Source organism: Aquarana catesbeiana, linkage group LG04, assembly GCF_042186555.1.
Source record: "Aquarana catesbeiana isolate 2022-GZ linkage group LG04, ASM4218655v1, whole genome shotgun sequence".
NCBI classification, from domain to species: Eukaryota; Metazoa; Chordata; class Amphibia; order Anura; family Ranidae; genus Aquarana; species Aquarana catesbeiana.
Genome location: NC_133327.1, coordinates 567,136,423 through 567,156,712, shown reverse-complemented (window position 1 = coordinate 567,156,712; position 20,290 = coordinate 567,136,423). Strand labels below are relative to the sequence as shown.

General features: G+C 41.7%; 1 protein-coding gene across 1 annotated transcript in view; it reads right to left on the bottom strand.

Moving 5' to 3' along the window:
* ANAPC1 (anaphase promoting complex subunit 1) overlaps positions 1-20,290 on the bottom strand; it is a 168,091-nt gene that overhangs the window by 71,532 nt on the left and 76,269 nt on the right. Inside the window, exons 21-28 of the mRNA XM_073628045.1 lie at positions 10,804-10,952; positions 8,121-8,199; positions 7,053-7,086; positions 6,889-6,959; positions 4,851-5,029; positions 2,178-2,404; positions 1,363-1,481; positions 867-1,138 (exon numbers count right to left, since the gene is read on the bottom strand). Of these exons, the coding sequence (XP_073484146.1) occupies positions 867-1,138; positions 1,363-1,481; positions 2,178-2,404; positions 4,851-5,029; positions 6,889-6,959; positions 7,053-7,086; positions 8,121-8,199; positions 10,804-10,952 (1,130 nt within the window). The remainder of the gene's footprint in view (positions 1-866; positions 1,139-1,362; positions 1,482-2,177; positions 2,405-4,850; positions 5,030-6,888; positions 6,960-7,052; positions 7,087-8,120; positions 8,200-10,803; positions 10,953-20,290) is intronic.

Genomic DNA, 20,290 nt, shown 5'->3' with positions numbered 1-20,290 from the left:
CAACAAATAAAAAGCATTATCACCAATCAGCTCCTTGGCATTTTCTTATGATAGGTTTCATTTAGGAGCATTTCTAGTCACTTTTTAAATAGACAAAAAGCACAATGTGCGCAAAACTTTCAAAGTACAATAAATAAATAAAGGTCTTGGGGAGGCTCTTAAGTCTACTACACAAAACAAAATGCAGTTGTTACTATAGCAAATTCAAGCTTTCCCTTGTTATATAATCAGAGGAGTGAATGGACGATCAAATTACTGCAGCTCGACTACAAAATAAGAAAAAAATTAAGTCAAAGGCAAAGGCAGGCCATACATTATCACCAACCTATGGTGACCTATAGTCAGTGTTGATGTAGGGAATATCTCCTGCAGCGCTATTGTGTTCTGCCAAAGGGTGCGCAGGGATCCTTCCCCACTGGCAGAATAGAATTATCACTGTTGGCGACTACAGCCTCCGGCAGTGATTGGGCGAGAGAGAAAAACTGACAGGCTGGTTGTTCTGGCAGTACAACCAGCCTACCCATAGACAGATAAAAATTTGTCCGGTTTCTGCTGAACCAGGCAAATTTTGATCCATCTATGGCCAGCTAAAGACAAGAGACAATATGTACGTTTCAGTTAGTGGATCTCCCTACTGTAGTCATCAGACAGGAGTTTAATTGTCTTGATTCATCCACATGTTATGTATGGAGTTTCATTTAATGTAACCTAAATGTCACTATAGAAAACCCCGAAAGACTCCTGTCTATTGCAATATGGCATACATGATATGACCTTTTTTGAAAAGACATCAGTGGAAATTTTAAGCCTGGAACTTTAATTATGAATAACTACTATTAAACTATTATATTCAATTGTATCTTTACCTTAGTTAAATAATCATGGATGTTCAATGTTGCCAGTTTGGTGAGGTGCCCATTGAGACCCAAAGCCATGAGAAAGCCAGCATACTCATTGGCCAGCTCAGCATTCTTTGGCTTGTTGTAAACAATCCAAGCAGAGTCTATCTGAGAAGCTGGGGCAATTTTCAGACCAGCAGCCACTCCATTGTGAAAGCTTGCCCAACATGCCATGTTTGGTGGGACATCAATGTTTCCACTGTTGAGATCAACAGTTGTGTTTCTGGGAGGAGCTCGTCCTGCCAATTAAAATGGAAGTCATGTTTCAGTGTTCATATCATTAAAAAATAGCCCTAAAATGATAGAAATTAAAATGCCAAAGATATAAAAATATACAGAAATTGAGATAAGAGTCTGAATGAAATACAGTATTCCACAAGCTAACATTTTCACATTACAAATCACACAATTTTTCCATTTTGTATATTTTTGCCTATTATATGTAGGATGAAGGCAGATATACCTGTGAGGTTCAGTTTAGGAATAGGTAGCGGTTCTGTAGGGACTGGGTGATGGGAAAACAATGTAAACATCCCTCTGCCCACTGGCAAAGCCATGGTCCTCTGACACAGTTGTAACAACCTGCAACAACATTTAGTATATGTTAATTTTTTTACCAGTGGAAACACTGGTAAACAATTAGGAAAAGACACCCTGTAATATTTAGTTTTGAAATAAGAAAAAAAAAATCAGGATTTGAAGCCATACTCTTTGGGTAGAAAAGGGCTTTGAAAAATTAGTAATTATGCTGTAATTAGTTTCTTTATATTACAGCACATCACTGACTCTTTCATGCTTTACAGCAGCTCCTTAGGAGTGTATGGGATTTATTCTCTGCAACAGTTATCTTGACTGCAATATCTAGTAATGCTTCAGATGCTTTTTTTCATGGGTCCTGCTCATGTCATCTGGAAACATCTTTGTGTGACAATACAACTCATGGTTATAGAAATACTCCCTTCTACTTTTAACCAAGGGAAGTACACAAGAATTTTGTTCCCACTCCTGGGATTTGTATTTGTGCACACAAAAATCTTTACAGCAGCTTCAGATTAAAACTAGATTATTCCTACTCGTTGCAAACTTATTTTCTTGAAGAGTTACAGAACTTGGGGGAAATGGCAGAACTATGGGTAGGGCTTATACCCCAAATACTGCTGTATCCGCCAATGATTGATCTCAGTAAATGCTCCCTCACCCAAATTTCCCATAAAACACCTAAAAACTCTATAAACAGGATATCAGATGGCAATATACAAACATCAAAAGTGCGGTTACCTGTTCTCTTTCTCCTCTAAGTATTCATGATCACTCACTTCAGGCATCTGAACAACATTCACGCGTACAGGATGGGAACTTTGTAAAAGCCTGCGCACTTCCTGCACACGCAAATCTTCACTCCATATCAATGACATTACTTCCTGGTTTAAATCATTCATTCCATCATCCTCCTCTTCACCTTCTCCTGTAGGGGGAACCTCTGTAGATGGTACTTGGCTTGTCGACTGTAAAAATTGTAAAAAGAAATAAGTGTGAAGCAGAGTAAATGCATTGTGCATTTGCCAGATGTTAGATTGTGAATTGACAGAGTTCACTGGGAATAATTCTCAAAAGTGCTTTCTAGAATGTCTAAAAAGCCAGCATGAACAATGCTTTTCCATACAATGCGGTGTATACATTTTTTTTATGTACCATAAAAGTATAAATTTACCCATATTACATACTTCTATCTAACTCCAAAGTATTTATGCCATTTATACACAAATTCCAATCCTATTTGCATGTCCCAACAGTTAATAATTGTCAGACCACGCAACATTTCTACAGTCTTTAATAGTCCAGCTTTGGCCATTTTGTGCACACTGTAAATTAAAGAGATTGTAAAGTCTTAAAAAAAAAAAAAATAGAAAAAATAACAAACATGTTATACTTACCTCCTCTGTACAGTTGGTTTTGCACAGAGTAGCCCGGATCCTCCTCTTCTCAGGTCCCTCTTCGCTGCTCCTGGCCCATCCAGGATGCATTAGGATAAAAAAAACCTTCTGCCCTAACAACTCCTTTAAGATTTTCCCTTTTTTTAGCAAACAGGCAGAGAGCCTGGTATGGCATTCTGCTACTGTAGCTCGCTCTCTTCAAAGTTCAATAAATTGGTTATTTGAGCAGTTGTGAACTTCTTTTCGGTTGTCGGGCTATTCAAAGAGTGCATATGTGTAGTTATGTAACATGTGCATGGTAATACACGGTTATCTCCAATAAAAAAGGAAGCGGCAAATCAGAGATTTGCAACATGTCAGGAATTTCTCTGTGAGATATTAAAGCGGAGTTCCACCCAAAAGTGGAACCTCCGCTTATCTGCTTCCTTCCCCCCTCCGGCGCCACATTTGGCACCTTTCAGGGGGGAGGGGACAGGTACCGTTTTTGAGAGGTACCCTTGCCCACTTCCAGGAGACTCCACCGCAGCGCTGTACCTCAAAAGTTCGGCCCCCCTCCTACTTCCTCCTCCGCCGCCGGGCCAGTAAGAAAGCACCACGCGCTTCGCGCATGTGCAGTAGGGAGCCGGCGGTGAAGCCGAAAGGCTTCTTCACTGGGTTTCCTTACTACGAATGGCAGCGGCAACACCCGAGAGCTGACGTGAAAAAATTGGCTGGGGTGCCGACATCGCGGGAACCCTGGACAGTTAAGTGTCCTAATATTGAAAGTCAGCAGCTACAGTATTTGTAGCTGCTGACTTTTAATTTTTTCAATTGGGGGGCGGAACTCCTTTTTAAAGCGTTTGTTAACCCAAACAAAAAAGAAAATGGATCCTGCTCCTTAAAAGCATGTTATATGACACAGTGTTTGTCCTGTGTCATTTGGCCCTCTGTAACACCAAAAAAAACCTGGCTGATCCTGCCAGTTTCTCCCCACCCCTCTGTAAACTGACCATGGTGTATCATGGCTGCTAAGCCCGGGCACCGTGGTCAGTTTACCTGCCTCCATCCTGGCCGCTATTTGCTCTCCTGTCTACTCCTGTGTCCTCCTCCCCCCTCCCCTCTCTGTCTGTGTGTGAACCCCCCCCCCCCACTGCTCTCATAACACTAACCTGTATACACCATCAGCACTGCCTCCTATTGCAGTGTCCCCCTCCTCTGTGAATGATTTATAAATATAAATGCTGTAAATCTCCTTTTAAGAGCTGAGATTGCGATCACATGACCAGCCAGCGCTCTCCTCCTCCCTTCCAGACTGACATCAGCAGGGGAATCTTAGCCCCGCCCGCTGCATCTCTCAGAGGAGGAAAGGAGACAGCTGAGCAGTCATGTGATTGCAATCTGGGCTGTGAAATTAGGTATTTGCAGCATTTATTTTTATAAATCACACATAGAGGGGGATACTACAATAGGAGCCAATGCTGATGGTGTATACAGGTTAGAGTGGCTTAACAATCACTTTAAGTGCTTTAAAAGCTGTACTTCTGCTATGGGTCACAGGAGCGCAGTCAGTTTTGCACTCCTGTGACCCGTTTTCAGCACAGAGCGGGCTGAATTCCGCTCTCTGCTGACATCACGAATGTCAGTCCAGGCACCGCGTCATCGTGACAATAAAGTCTGGATCTGCCAGGTGCCTGGACAGACACCCGACTCAGCCTTTCAAAAAGCCGCTGCGAGACTAAGCTGGCCGCCCCTGTCCCCTCCACAGCCCAGCACTCCAATGAGGGAGGAGGGGGCAGAGCAGAGAGTGGTGACTGACAGTCTACAGCTCTCTGTTTACGGAGCTTTGAAAACCGAGCAAATCGGCGGTGTTCGATCGCACGGTTCTCAGTGCAGAGGCTTTGGGGGACATGAGTCTGATGCTGCATCCACCTAGGAAAGTATGAATCCGAAAAAAATAAAAATTCTTTACTTCTCTTTTAAGAAGCCCAGTAAGAAAAAAAAGCATTTAGCAGGGTAAATCTTCTTGCTTAGTACTTACAGATTTGGTCTGGGGAAAGTTTCCTTCACAGGCTTGTTTGGAGAGGTCTTGGCGTCCAATGAGAAGGCAGACTGATTCTGGCCAATCAGAAGCAGGATGTTGCCGGCACTGGTAGATGGCATGTCTAATAGGAAGAGCAACTCCAAAAGGCAGAGATTCTAAATCTTGTAAGGAAAATCCTAAAGGACAAGGAAAACAAAATGTATCATAAGCAAAACTCCTGACTAAATGCGTTTTACAAATATTTTTCTGTCTGTTCATACTATACAAGGCAGCTTTAACAGTCTTGCAATCACAGACATTAAATTTGAACTTCAGCGAGAAATTTAAGTCCTGATAGATCACCTCATGTTGGCCCCTTTTGCAGGTGTAGCTATGTAAAATATTAAAGGCTAGGTTCACCTTTAAAAAAAAAAAAAATTATAAATGCACCTATGTATGCAGGTAAAAAAAAAGTATAGAGATATGAAAATGTGGAATAGACTCCATTAAAGATGTAATGTAATGATATAGAACATTAATTGTTATCAAACTGTTATGGGTAAAGTTCCACTTTAAAGTTTTAGTGAGGAGGGCTAAAAAGTTCTGCCCTAATCATCATACTACATTAAATGCAAAAAAAGAAAAATTAGTCTATTTACGTATTCAGTTTTGGACCACAGTCTATTGACTTTATGGGCACACAACACTCGTAATTAGTAAAAAAATAACAATTTTATTTCTGCTTTTAAAATCCAGTTCCTAAAATCAATTAAAAACATCTAGTAGCATATTTGAAACCTATGTGTTGCTAGGGGTGGTGGCCCCTAAAAGTATACAATAACTATGCAACGAAACTAGCGTTGTAAAGTAACCATAGGTAAGGGTGCCACAATCCTTTCACATGGGGCTCAACATGTTTCGCGCAGTATCGCTTCTTCAGGAGCGGATGGTGCAATAGTAGAGGTAAGAAATGCTACAGACATCAGTTGAAAAGGGGGATTTATATCACCCACACAACATACATGTTAGGCAAGTGTGAAAAATCCATATAGCATCAACAGGTTCACTCAGGTTACATATATGGCTATAGGCTATAAGCCTCAGCGTAAGCAAAGGAGAACCCCTCTTAAAGGCAGCAAACGTTCTACCATGAAGCTAGCACTTCTCTCATATCAACACCACTTTTGTGCACTACCTGAATTAATCATACATATTTCCAAGTGGTGTTGATATGTGAGAAGTGCTAGCTGCATGGTAGAATGGTTGCTACATTTAAGGGGGGGTTCTCCTTTGGTTATGCTGAGGCTTACAGCCATATATGTAACCTGAGTGTGCCCGTTCTGCATTTTTAGGAATAGGACTTCAGTTCACAAAAAAACAGGAGCCATGTTTTCCTTATAATGCCCTATGTTTTAATTACAAAAACTAAATTTGAAATTCTTACAAACCATTACAGTATAAAGTTGTATTTTAGTAAAGGATACATTTATGCAAGAACCTTTGTATAAATCTCAAGGATTAAATAACCTTTGCAAAACGTCTCAAGACCCCTTTTACACTGAAGCCCCACTAAAACAGTGCTAAAACGCTGGTCGTTTTTGCGGTGCTTCAGTGGCGTTTTTGCAGCGCTTTTGCTAATGTCACAACGTGACTTTAAAAAGATCCAAAAACCACCCGTTTTGCTTTTAAGGCACTACGGAAGCGCTACCTATTCATTTCTATGGGCATTTTTGGAGTGCTTTTTACAGCGCTCCAAACACACTACAACCCCCCCCACCACCCCCCCCACCCCTCACCCCCAAAGATGCTGCTTGCAGGACTTTTTCTACCGTCCCGCAAGCACACCGCATGAGTGTGAAAGCACTCATGCAAATGAATGGGAGGCAGTTTTTAGGAGCTTATCAGAGGCTATTTCTAGCTAAAATCCCTGAAAACTGAAAGGACAAAGATTTTTTACTTGTTTATCATCTAAAACCATACATTTCCCCTACCTGAATAGCAACTTGACTAAAATCATGGAAAATTATGGAAAACTTAGGAAAGCATAAAAACATACCTATGTCAGTCATCCAAACAACCAGCTTTTCAGAAAGATCAGAAGCCACTGGGTTGAGTTTTATGCTACATCTAAAAAGAAAATGTAAAGGGAAGGAAATATGAGTAAATCCAAATCATAATCAACATTAAAGAATGTATGCTTTATACTACTGTTTTTCAAACCTTCTGACATCCTCCTGCTGCTGCTTTCTCTGTCCTGAAAATAGAAACAAGTCAAAAAAGATTATAAGTGATGAGGTTTACCATACTTCGACTTACGGCCCAACCAAAAATATTTTTTTGGAAAGAGTGGGGAAGAGTTTGATTATTTATGAAGTATTAATTCCGGTTTTATTCCAATTAAATAATTTTCTCCTTACTTTGTACACTGTGCAATTCCTGTCACCAAGTACAAGCTTCAAGGAGACAAGACCTGCAATAAAATACCGACATCACTGTCTATATCCCCATTTGGAAGATGAATTTTCCTCACTTTCTGTTCGGTCTACAAAATGAACAGGAAATTACCCGAAGTGAGGCACAGACATGAATTTGTGACAATGGTTGTAAACCCTTCCACACTCCCAAAAAAAAAAAAAAAGTTGGGCTTTAACCACTTGCCTACAGGGCACTTTTTCCCCCTTCCTGCCCAGACCAATTTTCAGATTTCAGCGCTGTTACACTTTGAATGACAATTGTGCGGTCATGCAATGCTAGCTTTTTGCTAAACGAAAAAAAGACCGAAAATTTTGAAAAAAAAAAAATGCTTGGAGGTGATTGTAGCCGTATTAGTGCACCTGCCACAGAAAATTGAGAGTACTGTCCGTGATACTTTTTTCTATTTGCACTAACATATAATTTTTCAGGACAAGCTTTCGGTGTATGTCCTCTTCTTCAAGGTCCCAGCAGTACTGATTCACAAAAGTTTTAGCATCTGCTAAAACTTGTGAATCAGTACTGCTGGGAACTTGAAGAAGAGAAGGACATACCCCGAAAGCTTGTCCTGAAAAATTGTATGTTAGTGCAAATAGAAAAAAGTATCACGGACAGTACTCTCAATTGTCTGAAGGAAAGAAAAAAAAAAAGGTTTTCTTACTTTGTCAGAAAATGTTGTAAATAATTTTTCTCCTTCACTGATGTGCGCTGATGAGGATGCACTGATGAGGCACTAATATGCAGCACTGATGAGCACACTGATAGGCAGCACTGTTGGGCACAGTAATGGTTTGATTATAAATGCAATTTACTTACCTGCTGTTATTTTAGAAAGGTATTTTGAGGTCTCATTTGACACTGCATTCTCATCCCCACGTATGTACAAAGCAACACTCTGCAAAACAGAACAGGAAGCACCTAAAATATACACACGTAAAACCATAACCGTTCGTAAAGATATGTCAAAAACATCAAAAGGCACAGCATGACTTCAGGCAGAAAGAAATGGCAGCAGATGACATTTAAACCAGGTGAGAATTCCCAAAATCATTTTTTTTTTATATAAAGTCGGTAGGAGAAGAATTTGTTTCGATATCAGCCTCCTGTAATCCCAAATATAGCAGAACTCAGGTGAGGAAAGGCAGTGCTAAGTAACACTTAGAGTTCTAATGCATTTCATACTGGTTTTTATCAAAGCAGTGGAATTACCTCATGGGGGTACAACTGTTCCAATCACATTCTGGGGCAGGTAACAGACAAGGCTGTATTGCTCATCTGCAGTATAGTCTGAAGCGAGGTCTCAGAAGTACACGACTATGCTGCCTGTCAGGGATCCTAGTAGAGGTTTCTGAATTATGACTACCAGTCATAGCAAGATTAGAAGGTTGAATAGCAAAAGAGCCTTGGCGTTCTTAAATGGAGAAGTCTCAAGGAGGGTATCAACTTTCAGTTGGGGTGAAACTGTGATATAAAATTCTGGGCAAGCTGCTAAATACAATGATGAAACACAAGTATATGTAAAGTTTCATCTGACAGAGGACTTGCCATTTTGTCCAGCCAATTGTGTAAATTTGCATTTTTCAAACTCTACAGTCAGTAACATGCTTTTACAAACCTGCTTTCCAGATCACCCCCCCCATTTGGAAAAAAGTCACAATGCAGAATCGCTGTCCAGAGAAAAGCCTGAAGCATAAAAGAGAAGCAGAATGCCAAACTGCTAAACTAGAAAGTAATGACAGAACCATGTAAAGAGCCATGTAAAGATTAGCTGAACAGAACAAATTAGTTGGCAGGTAAAATAGTATTTTATTTGTGTATTTAGCTTCTTGCTGTCAGGGCTTGGCTCTCAGAAGCTCTCTTCTCTGCTCAGGCTGCGTTGGATAATTGTCAGCACTCATGGTTTCCACAGAGGCTCACCTGGTGACCATTTCCTGCTCGTTAATCCCGCCTACAGCCAGCCATTTCTGGCTATTTAAACTGCCTTGTTCATTCCTTCCGTGCCTTCGCCTTGGTCAACATTAAGGATGAGCTCCAGCATGTTCGCGCACCCCACATGCAGAGCCCACCAGGAAGTCGGCACTGCGCTGATCACAGGCAGTGAGACATTTCCCGATCTCTGCAGCCGTGCATCGGGACGTCTCACTGCCTGTGATTAGCGCATCGCAGTGCCGACTTCCTAGCGAACTCTGCACGTGGGGTGTACGAACACGCCGGAGCTCATCCTTAGTCAACATACAAGCGGTCCCCTAGTTACAAACATCCAACTTACAAACGACTCCTACTTACAAACGGAGGTAGAAAACAAGAAGTGGGAGGAAATCTACCCCAAGGAAGGGAAATTCACTCCTGTAAGGCCCCTTTCACATGATCGGACCGTTCAGGTCCGCCTGTCAGTTTTGACGGCAGACCTGAACGGGCGATCCATGTTAGTCTATGGAGAGTCGGATGTCAGCGGAGACATGTCCGCTGACATCCGACCCCGTCCGATCCGCTAAAAGCAGACGGATTGCTCTACCTTCAGGTCCGTCGCTGGCGGATCGGGTGAGATCGGATGAAAACGGACATGCTATCCGTTTTTATCCGATCCCTCCATAGGCGGCAGCGGTGCCTGACAAGCCCCTCCCCGCTCAGTGAGCAGAGAGGGACCTGTGATCCGCCAGCTCAGCGGAGATCAACTAACTGATCTCCCGCTGAGCCAGCGGACCGAGGCGGGCTCCGTAGAAACGGAGTCCGCCTTGTGTGAAAGGGGCCTAAGAGTTACTATGGGAAAAAGGTGTCCCCACTGATGCTTTATCACCATGGCTTGTTTCCACAACAACCCAAAATTTTCAAAATTCAAATGTCATTGGGACAGAAAGTGAGGTGAAATCTTCTGAACAAGGGCAAAGACAGCAAAACAAACGTTACAGGGGTGTTAATCCTTCCCTATGCTATCCGAAAAGCTTTAAAATAGTTTTTTAGGCTGGAGCTACACGTAAAGAATGTACCTGTTCCGACTTACAAACAGATTCAACTTAAGAACAAACCTACAGACCCTATCTTGTTTATAACCCGGGGACCACCTGTATCTGGAAATTCTCTGCTGTGTTCCTGTGAAAGACTTTGCCAGGCTGATGTCCCTTCTGGTTCCTGATCCTGTTCCTCTGCCTCACACTACACTGATCTCTGGCTTCCCGATTACCGACTTGTCTGACTACCCGCATTGGCTTCGGACTACATTTACTGATCTGTACCATTTTTACCATTACATTAAAGGTGTGATTTTTACTGCATTTTCTGTCTCTGTCTGATTCATAGTTACTGACACTTGCCTAGCGGTATGCTTTAATTTCATAGGGGAAGGGTCTTACAGGAATTTATGGTAAAATAAAGTAATCCTTTATGTATAGAAGGAGAACTATTTTCATATACAAAGAACTGGCAAAAAAATAATAGGCATCTACTACTGCCTGTGTTATTGATACTTGACAATTGAAAGTGAAATAACGCAATCCATTACCAGTGCTACAAGCCTGCTTCGCTCACAGATTCCAGGTAGATATGGGTAGGCAGCCACCTCTTCACCTTTCACACAGGAGCTCAACCAGTGATAGATGCTTGGTGGCTCAGCAGTAAAAAATGAAGGATAACTCATTAAACCAAGCTCAGCTGCAAGGGAAATATGAGAAACAGAACAAATGTATAAATGTTAATGCATGTTACAAAATATTTTAAGCCTTCTTGGACAACATGGGATGGTTTTACAAGCATCATCCAATGGCCATAAACTTGACAATTGAAAAACCATTGCTTATTTGATGAACAAAGCCATGGCTGTCAGCAGAGTATTTTTATATCCAGATCTACATCTAGAATTACAACAGTAACAAACATGCTTCTTCGAAAGAGCCAAGAATGCACAGGTTATCTGAGCAATATGATTTCCCCTGCTTCATCAAACTATTGTGCTTTAAACCTAGTCCCCTTGTTACAAAATATGAAAAACAAATTAAAAGCTTGGGCCAATCTCCCCTGGTGACACAAATTAATCTTTTCAAAATTATACGGTTACCTGTTTTCTTATATGTGCTCAGACACTCCCCTGTCTGGATCCCTAAGAAGTACTTTCAGCTTACCAATTCTAGTCTGGCCTCTTTTCTGTGGGGCTCGCAGCCGCTGGGGTTTAGATTAGTGCTACTGCAGCGGCCCTGGTTTAGCCTGTCCCGATAATCTACAAATATTTTTTGGCTGCTATGCTGTGCATGCTCATAACTGGCTGATTGCAGATGACTCTAATGCTGCTGTGGTATTGGAGGCATCCTGCTTGGGCTGTCACGAGGCATTGAGAAACCTTTTCTATCGAGGCCCCACTGCTCCTCTCCCCCTTGACAATAGTGATAAAAGCTGTACTGAGAACTTGGTCGATGGCTTGGGTAGAACAGCCTATTCCCCCTGGGCATATCTCCCAATATACCCAGTTATGGTTTAACCCAATGTTGTTGGAATTTATCTCCATGCCTGATCTACATGTTTGGACAGTAAAGTGTATCAAATACCTTGATCAGATTTGTACAGGGGGGAAGCTGAAGACCTTTGATAGTTTGAAGCAGCAGTATGAGCTCCCTAATGCGTATCTATTTAGATACTTACAGCTTAGGCATGCCTTTCGCACCCAATTTGCCACATAACCGATTACCCTCTATGCACCGGCCCTTGAGACTCTACTCAGAGATAACACTTTAGGTAAGCCCCTATCAAACATCTATAAATAACTACTTCCTTCCATTCATACGGGACTCAAAGCTTTCAGAACCAAATGGCTAGTAGACTTCCCAGAGCTGGATGATGAGGACTGGACAGAAATGTGGAAATGTTCTTTTTGCAGTTAGTCTCTGCCGAAGATAGACTAATACAGTTTAAAATTCCCCACAGAATCTACCTTACCCCTGTATGCCTACACAGAATATATGCTTCTGTCACTGACGATTGCTGGCGGTGTATGGCAGCCTCCGCAGGCTTCATTCACAGTTTTTAGCGGTGTCCCTATATTCAAACATTCTGGATGGTTGTGGTCTCCTTCATTCCTTCAGTGACCACTATTTATGTGTCGCTGATGATGAATGTTTGTCTGCTGGGGCTGGTGGACCATCTGGCCTATCACAAAGCCTCTAGAACTCTTCTCAGGCTATTATTGATTTACGCCAGGAAGGCTTTTGTGCTCAAATGGAAATCCCCAGCTGCCCTCACTCTCAACTTTTGGAAAAATTAGTTAATTTGACTTTGTCATTGTAAAGGGCACTTATTCATCAAGGGGATGTCCCAAAAATTTTTATAGAGTGTGGGATATTTGGGCTGACACTCGTTTCGCTACTGCATCCACCGACTAAAATTACCATAACTTCTACACATTACTTTGGTGTTTGGGGTGAATCTTGGAGTGCCTCCTCTATCCTATCCTTTGTTAGGTTTGACCCTGGCTTATACTTTGAAGGCTCCTATGTGGTTTATGAGCGTACTATTGTTTAGTTGGTAGTTAGAGTATACACCTTGTTTTATTTGTGTAATTTACCTATGTACAGTACCGAGCCTGGGAATGCCCACTAGGCTCTGTTTTATATTCTAATTTTTCAAACAGAATAAGAATTAAAAAAAAAAAAAGAAAGAGAATGCGCAGGTTGATGTTGACATGTTTTTAGGAATCTTCTTATTTGTGAAAATACTCATGTGCTGCCAATCTCACCTAAAATTAAACTATTGAAAATCCACTAATAAATCACCTACCAAACGCAGAAATCATAAACATAAAAAAAAAAAACTACCAAGACTGGCGGGTGCAGCATTATTCCCTTTCATTAAATAATACATCTCACAGTAAATGAATAAGTAAATATAAAAACAAAAATAAATATAAAGTAATCTAAACAGAATTGAATCCAAAATCCCAGTGCTGTAAAACTACTTTTTACACATGAACAATAAATTATGTTTAAAATTTCATTTGCACGATGAAATGAATGAATATGAAAATGAATAAATACAAAGTACAGCTAAATAAATGGGATTGAACCCAGTAACTGAGGTCTAAATGCACTTAAATGTTCCCCCTGGGGACTTGACCTCCTCCTCTATCCTTATATGGGCAGGTTCCTTTAAGAGGCTCCCTATTTGCCATGAATTAGCAGTGTTACTCAAAAGGACATTAAAAAAAAAAAAAAAAAAAGTACACATAGCGTGATACAGTTTAAGGGGTTAAAAATGAACAATTTATTGCCAGAATATGCACTCACATTACAATAGGACACTGAATAAGTGTCTAATCGCACATCATGTATACACTGCGGCTTCTTCTCACTGTTCTTCTGGTCTCTACCGAAACCGTAAGTGATGTCATCCATCTCCTTCCAACGTGTTGCATCACTAATCAAGTGACTTCCTCAAATACACCATTTTGTGGCCCACATGGCTGGTTAGATGTGAGGCTCTCTATCACTCGGGATAGAGCATTATTATTGGGATCCTGCTGTTGATTTTATGGACTCTACCTACCCTTGCAGTTTTGTCATAGGACAATTTCTTGGGGGGTATTGTTGATGATCTGAATTGCCTTTTTAAAGTATGTAAATCGTTCTATCTGGTGTTGTATATTGAGGTTTGCCCCACATTTCCAGTGGTGTCAATCTGTTGGATTTTAGTAACTGAGCCAGATCATATTTTTAACTGAAGGTTGGGATCCTGAGGCAGTGATAAGATTGTGAAATGTGTAGATCCATATCACGCCTATTTGGAATCTTGTTCTTCAGTTTACTGTACCACATTGTTATGGTGAACAAGAAATAATTTGTGCTTGTAATGTGCATTTTGAATGGTTTTAAGTGCTGTAATACAAGTATTTTTATATACTTTTTATATACTGTATGCCAAAATATGTTCCTCCTAAAGGAACATTTAAAGTCCCTATCTACCTCCTCGAGCCCTACTTGATGGGACGTTATGGTAGGAGTGGAATTAGTGGTAAAAAAAAGTGGGATGGTGCCATAGAAGGATTTTTTTGATGATGGTTTAAACCTTGTTGAGAAATAATCTTTTGGAATAGACACAACATTTGAGTATCTGGGACTAGACCTGAACACAGCTCAGGCAAGAGTGTTTCTTCTACAGAAGAAATTTCAGAAATTCTGGTCTCTGGTTCAAGCTCTCCAGTGCAGAAGTCATCCGCATAAGAGTGACAAGTCTGATGGTAACCTCTTTCGAGGCAGTCCCATTCACTCTAGACCTCTTCAAAAACGCATTATTCTGTCACTGTGGGACAAGCAGATCCGCTCTCTGGACAGAACTATTAGTCTATCACTGGGACTGTGCTTGATTACGGAATCCAGCTCTGGAATTGGGGCAAGACCTTCCTTCCTGTTTTTTGGAGGAATTCTCCTGACTCCTGGACCCAGTGGAGCGGTCCCTACATATGCAATTGTTCCAGGACCTGTTTCGCAAGTCAGGGACACAAGATGTAGACCTCCTGGTCTCCAGGTTCAACAACAAACTGCGTTAGCCTTGAGGTATAGGGATCCTCTATCAGGAGTACTGAATACTCTGGTGGCTTTGTGGGATCGGTACATTCTGATCTTTTTTAGCTCTTCCTTGTTACTTTGCAGGATTTAACTGAAGTGCATTCCAATGAACCTCACTGCTACTGCCCCATATGGATATGGTATGCCAACATGGTAAGACTCCCAGCAAAACACTCTGTGGGCTTACTGGATAGTCAGAATCTTTTTCCCCAAAAGACTCTCCTGTTTCACACTTGCTGATTTAAACTGCAAGGCCGTTGAAGCCCAAGTTTTGAGGGCACAGGAAAACCTGTATATCTTTGATTCCTACAATGCTAAAAGCTAGAAAATTTACTTCTCAAAAGTGGAAGGCATATTTCACTTGGTGTGAGGCTTTCTCCATGGGACAAATTCTCTCCTTCCTGCAACTGGGTCTGGACCAGCATCTGGCTCTCAGCACTATCAAGGGTCAGGTTTCTGACCACAAGGTGGTGTTTCTTGTAGCCATTACCTTTGTGAGCTATGCGTCAGAACCCCTTTTATGCATGGAACTCTTTCTAGTTCTGCATAGCAAGGTGGTTTTGAGGCCCAGGAATTCCTTCTTTCCTAAGGTAGTTTCTGCCTTTCACCTCAACCAGAAGATTATTTTTCTGTCCCTCTGTCTAGCTCCAATTTGTGAAAATAAATTTTCCCTCCAGTGTCTGCATGTGGTTCAGGCTGTGATATGATCTTTTAGGAAGGCTGGTTCCCTTATTGTAAAGTCAGATAGACGCCATAAAGGGTGTTCTCATGCTTCTTGTTTCACCATCTCCAGGTGGCTCAGACAGATCATCATTCAAGCCTATATTAAACCTGGTTACCCCAATACTTAAAAACCCTCACTAGACCCCACCTGTTTGAATAGCTTAAGACCCATCTCCCTGCTCCCATTTGCCTCCAAGCTCATCGAACGCCTCGTCCATAACCGAATGAGTCGCTAACTCGCGGACAACCTTCTCGACCCCTACAGTCTGGCTTCCGTCCACAACATTCTACTGAAACTGCCCTACTAAAACTCACCAATGACCTACTAACTGCTACAACCAATGGCCATTACTCCATACTCATACTCTTAGACCTCTCTACTGCCTTCGACACAGTTGACCACCTGCTCCTCCTCAGCAAACTACACTCCCGTGTCCTCTTCCTCTCTCTGTTGGGGTACCCCAAGGCTCTGTCCTTGGGCCCCTCCTATTCTCACTCTATACCTCTTCCCTGGGCCAGTTGATAACTCCCAAGGCTTCCAATATCACCTCTACGCCGATGACACCCAGATCTATCTCTCCACTCCTCAACTCACCCCCTCGATCTCCTCACGGATCTCAAACTTACTGAATGACATATCGGTATGGATGTCACACCACTTTCTCAAACTCAATCTTTCTAAAATTGATTTCTTTTTTTAATATTTCCTCCTTCCCGGTCCCCCCATGACTTTACCATTAAGATCAACAGCACAACCATTGGTCCCTCCACACATGCCAGGGTGCTGGGTGTAATCCTTGATTCTGACCTGTCCCTCAGCCCCCACATCCAATCACTGGCTAAATCCTGCCACCTTAACCTCTGCAACATCTCCAGAATTTGAACCTTCCTGACTAATGACACCACAAAGCAACTTATTCACTCCTTGATTTCCCACCTTGACTATTGCAACTCTCTCCTTAATGGCCTACCCTTACACAGGCTATCCCCCCTTCAGTCTATTATGAATGCTGCTGCTAGACTAATACATCTCACTAATCAATCTGTGACTGCTGCCCCTCTCTGCCAATCCCTTCACTGGCTTCCCCTACCCCACCGTATAAAATTCAAAATGCTAACCACAACATACAAGGCCATCCACAACATCGCCCCCAGCTACATCACCAACCTCATCTGCAAATATCGCCCAAATCGTCCCCTCTGCTCCTCCCAGGACCTCCTGCTCTCTAGCTCCCTTGTTACCTCCTCTCATGCTCGCCTTCAGGACTTCTCCAGAGCCTCTCCCATCCCCTGGAATTCCCTGCCCTGGTATATCCGATCAGCCCCTAACCTGTCCACCTTTAGGAGATCCCTGAAAACTCACTTATTCAGGGATATCCCACACCTAACAACTGTCCCCGAGCCACCCCCCCATCAAATCATTCCCTGCATTTATTACCTTTTGTACCACCATCCCCTCCCTTTAGAATGTAAGCTCTATGAGCAGGGCCCTTCTGTATTGAACTGTACTGTAAGTGTGCTGTCCCACCTCTACATTATAAAGTGCTGCGTAAACTGTTGGCACTATATAAATCATGAATAATAATGATAATATCAAGGATCGAGTCCCACCCTTTCCTGTCAAGGCGCACTCTACTAGGATTGAGAGTGCTCTTTGAGCTGCAGGCAGTAACCAGTTTTCTGTTGTTTTCTTTGGCCTGTTACCAATTGTTTGCTGTGTTGCCCAACCTTTAGTGGGACTGCCTTTGGATTTTCATCCATAGTTTCAAGTCCAAGCCTATATAACTACTACACATTCACTAAAAGTAGACAAACCCCTGAGGGTTTATTCACATCAGTCTGGTCAGCTGCAGTGTGTTAAAGGCACATGCGTGATGGTTTGGGCATTGTTAAATGGGCGTAATACAACACTAGAACAGGAGGGAGGTGTATTGTAACACCAATAGGGCCACACCAACATATTTCTTTCTATTTTAGGTTATACCCTACATCAGGGTATAAATACAGAGTAGGCAGCTATACTCGCTGAGGGGTCCATAGCACTGAGCACTGAATTGATGGAATTCAAAACAATGCAGACTAAAATAAACACATGACGCCTAAGTGACCTGACATTTTACAAACAAGCCTATTGTTAATTCAATTATAATTCTACAAGCTTTGTGTTACTTCTGATAAATATACCAAAAGGTCAACACAGGCTCTTGCCATTCTGCAACGAGACTGGAAACATTCTTAACATAAACTGCATCAAGAATTCATTCAAGATTTTTATTTTACATGATTAACAAGTGGAAACAAATAAAACTATATATTAAGTCTAACTAAGATAGACAAAAATAAATACCGGCATCTAAATTTTGTTTTTCCATTCAACTTACTTTGCTCTTTATTTGATGTTATTATATTTTTCCATTTTAAACAAGTTACAATAAATCATAATTGCAATACAATTTATGTTATTGTGTATACTATAATAGTTGTTATGATTACAGTATAAAAACATTAGAAACAAAGATATTGGCATTGTATATATAAATGGGTGATGCTGAATAATAAAACCAGGAAGTCAATACCAGTGACAAGATTGAACATGTAAATAGGTCAGCCCATAGGATGTGGTGCACAAAGGATGGAATTGTTCCATAATAGGGGTATGAAGATTTGTGGACCATGTAGGTATGATGGGAAAGGTATTTACAAGTAGAGGATAGTGGTAAAGGTGAACAAAAAAAATGAGACGGGAAAAGGGAGGGAAAGGGAACAGCAGGGAGAGATCACCACTTGGGAGGGAAGGGGATTGTAAGGAGGAGAGAGGAAAAAAAAAAAAAGTGGGGTATTCCCTTCCTATCAGCTCAACTCTACCATGCTCATGTCTAAAAAGTGAGGCAAGAAATGTATTTTGATAGAACATCTTGCAACTTTTGATAATGTCTAAACAATGACTATGCAGTGCACATTAATGCCATATCCTTTGGCAGTTAGAAGGAAGTTAATTTCCTATTATGAATCTGGGATACAAGAAGCCATTTATCTTAATTTTAGCGGAGGAATAAAGTGTTACAATTTTGCTTATGAGATTATGTCCCAAACCCAATTGTAAAAGCGTTTGTTTCAGGAAGAGCTAGCTCACCCTGTTGAAAGCCTTATCTGCATCTATAGATAGAGTGCACATCGGTATTCTTGAGTTTTGCGCATGTTGTATCAGCAGTAAAGTTGTCCCCGGATTCTGAACTATGTACCTGGTGGATAATTTGAGGGAAAACCCTTTGTGCTATTCCCACATTTTTTTTACAAGATTTGTATCTTTGTTGTACCAGTTTATCTGTAAATATCTGTGCTGAAATATCATTATTATTCAGTAATTCTAAGATCATGGCCGATATGTCAACTAAGGTTTCTGGTGTTGGGGTCTCCTTATGTTCTAGAGCAGCGTTTCAACTCCAGTCCTCAAGGCACCCAAACAAGTCATGTTTTCAGGCTTTCCATTATTTTGCACAGGTGATTTGATCAGTTTCACTGCCTTAGTAATTACCACACCATTTCATCTGAAGGAAATTCTGAAAACATGACCTGATGGGGCTCCTTGAGGACTGGAGTTGAGAAACACTGTTCTAGAGAGTGAAATTTAAGTAAGGTGTCAATAATACTTTAGGATTATTCTTTCTTCAACCCAGTGCTCGGATGAATAAAAGTGCCCATATGCTCTTACTTTAGAGCAGGGTTTTTCAACTTTTTTACATTGGAGGAACCCTTGGCAAATAATTTGAGATCTCTACTCTACAGCTCACAGAACATTGGATCTGATCAGCGAGCTGTAGATAGAATGATTATTGTAATATTATATAAGGGTTTCTCAATTGGAATTTCGCAGGATGTCCCCATGGGCTCTGCCGCAAATCAACATTGTGGCTGATGTATATCCAGCCAATGTTGTTTTCAATGCACACTGACAGTGAGTACCGTCAGAGTGCATTGATACCTGATGCTTCCTCTGTAGTTGCAGCAACTGTGAACTCAGAGGGCAGTGCTGGGAGGTGTGGAGAGTTCGGGAGCACATTGCTGAAGCAGGAGGTAAGATGCCGTGTATGGCAGCATTGAATGCAGACTGTGGAGAGAGGGAGCAGAGAGCAGAAGCATGTGGCTGAAACAGAAGGTGACATCCTGTGTATGGCAAATTGGAATGCAGACTGCAGAGAGGGGGAGCAGAGAGAGAAGGAAAACGTGGCTAGATCAGACTGAATATAGCTGATGGTGAGACTATAATAGCTTTATATTATGGCATAACATAAAGCCATTATGATGTCACCTCCTGCTACATTCAGTCTGATCCAACCACATGCTCCCACTCACTGAAGTCTGCATTCAGTGCTGCCATAGACAGTATGTCACCTTCTTCTACATTCAGCCTCAGGGTCCCGCTCCCTGCTCCTTCTCTCCACAGTCTGCATTATACAGAGCATCTTACCCAATACACAGCATGTCACCTGCTGCCTCAGCAACGTGATCCTGCTCTCTCCCCTCCTCCCAGCACCACTCTCTGAGTTCACAGGGAATGACCTTGTCATGATTACTGACTGCCCTGACTTTCCTCCAATAGTATTATGTTGCAGCAATACAATCACTTCTATTCCATGGGGAAAAAGAGATCCTGAGCCAGGTACAGAGATCTGGCCACCAGGAGCATGCTTAAGAAATGTGCTCCCGACTTTCCCCACT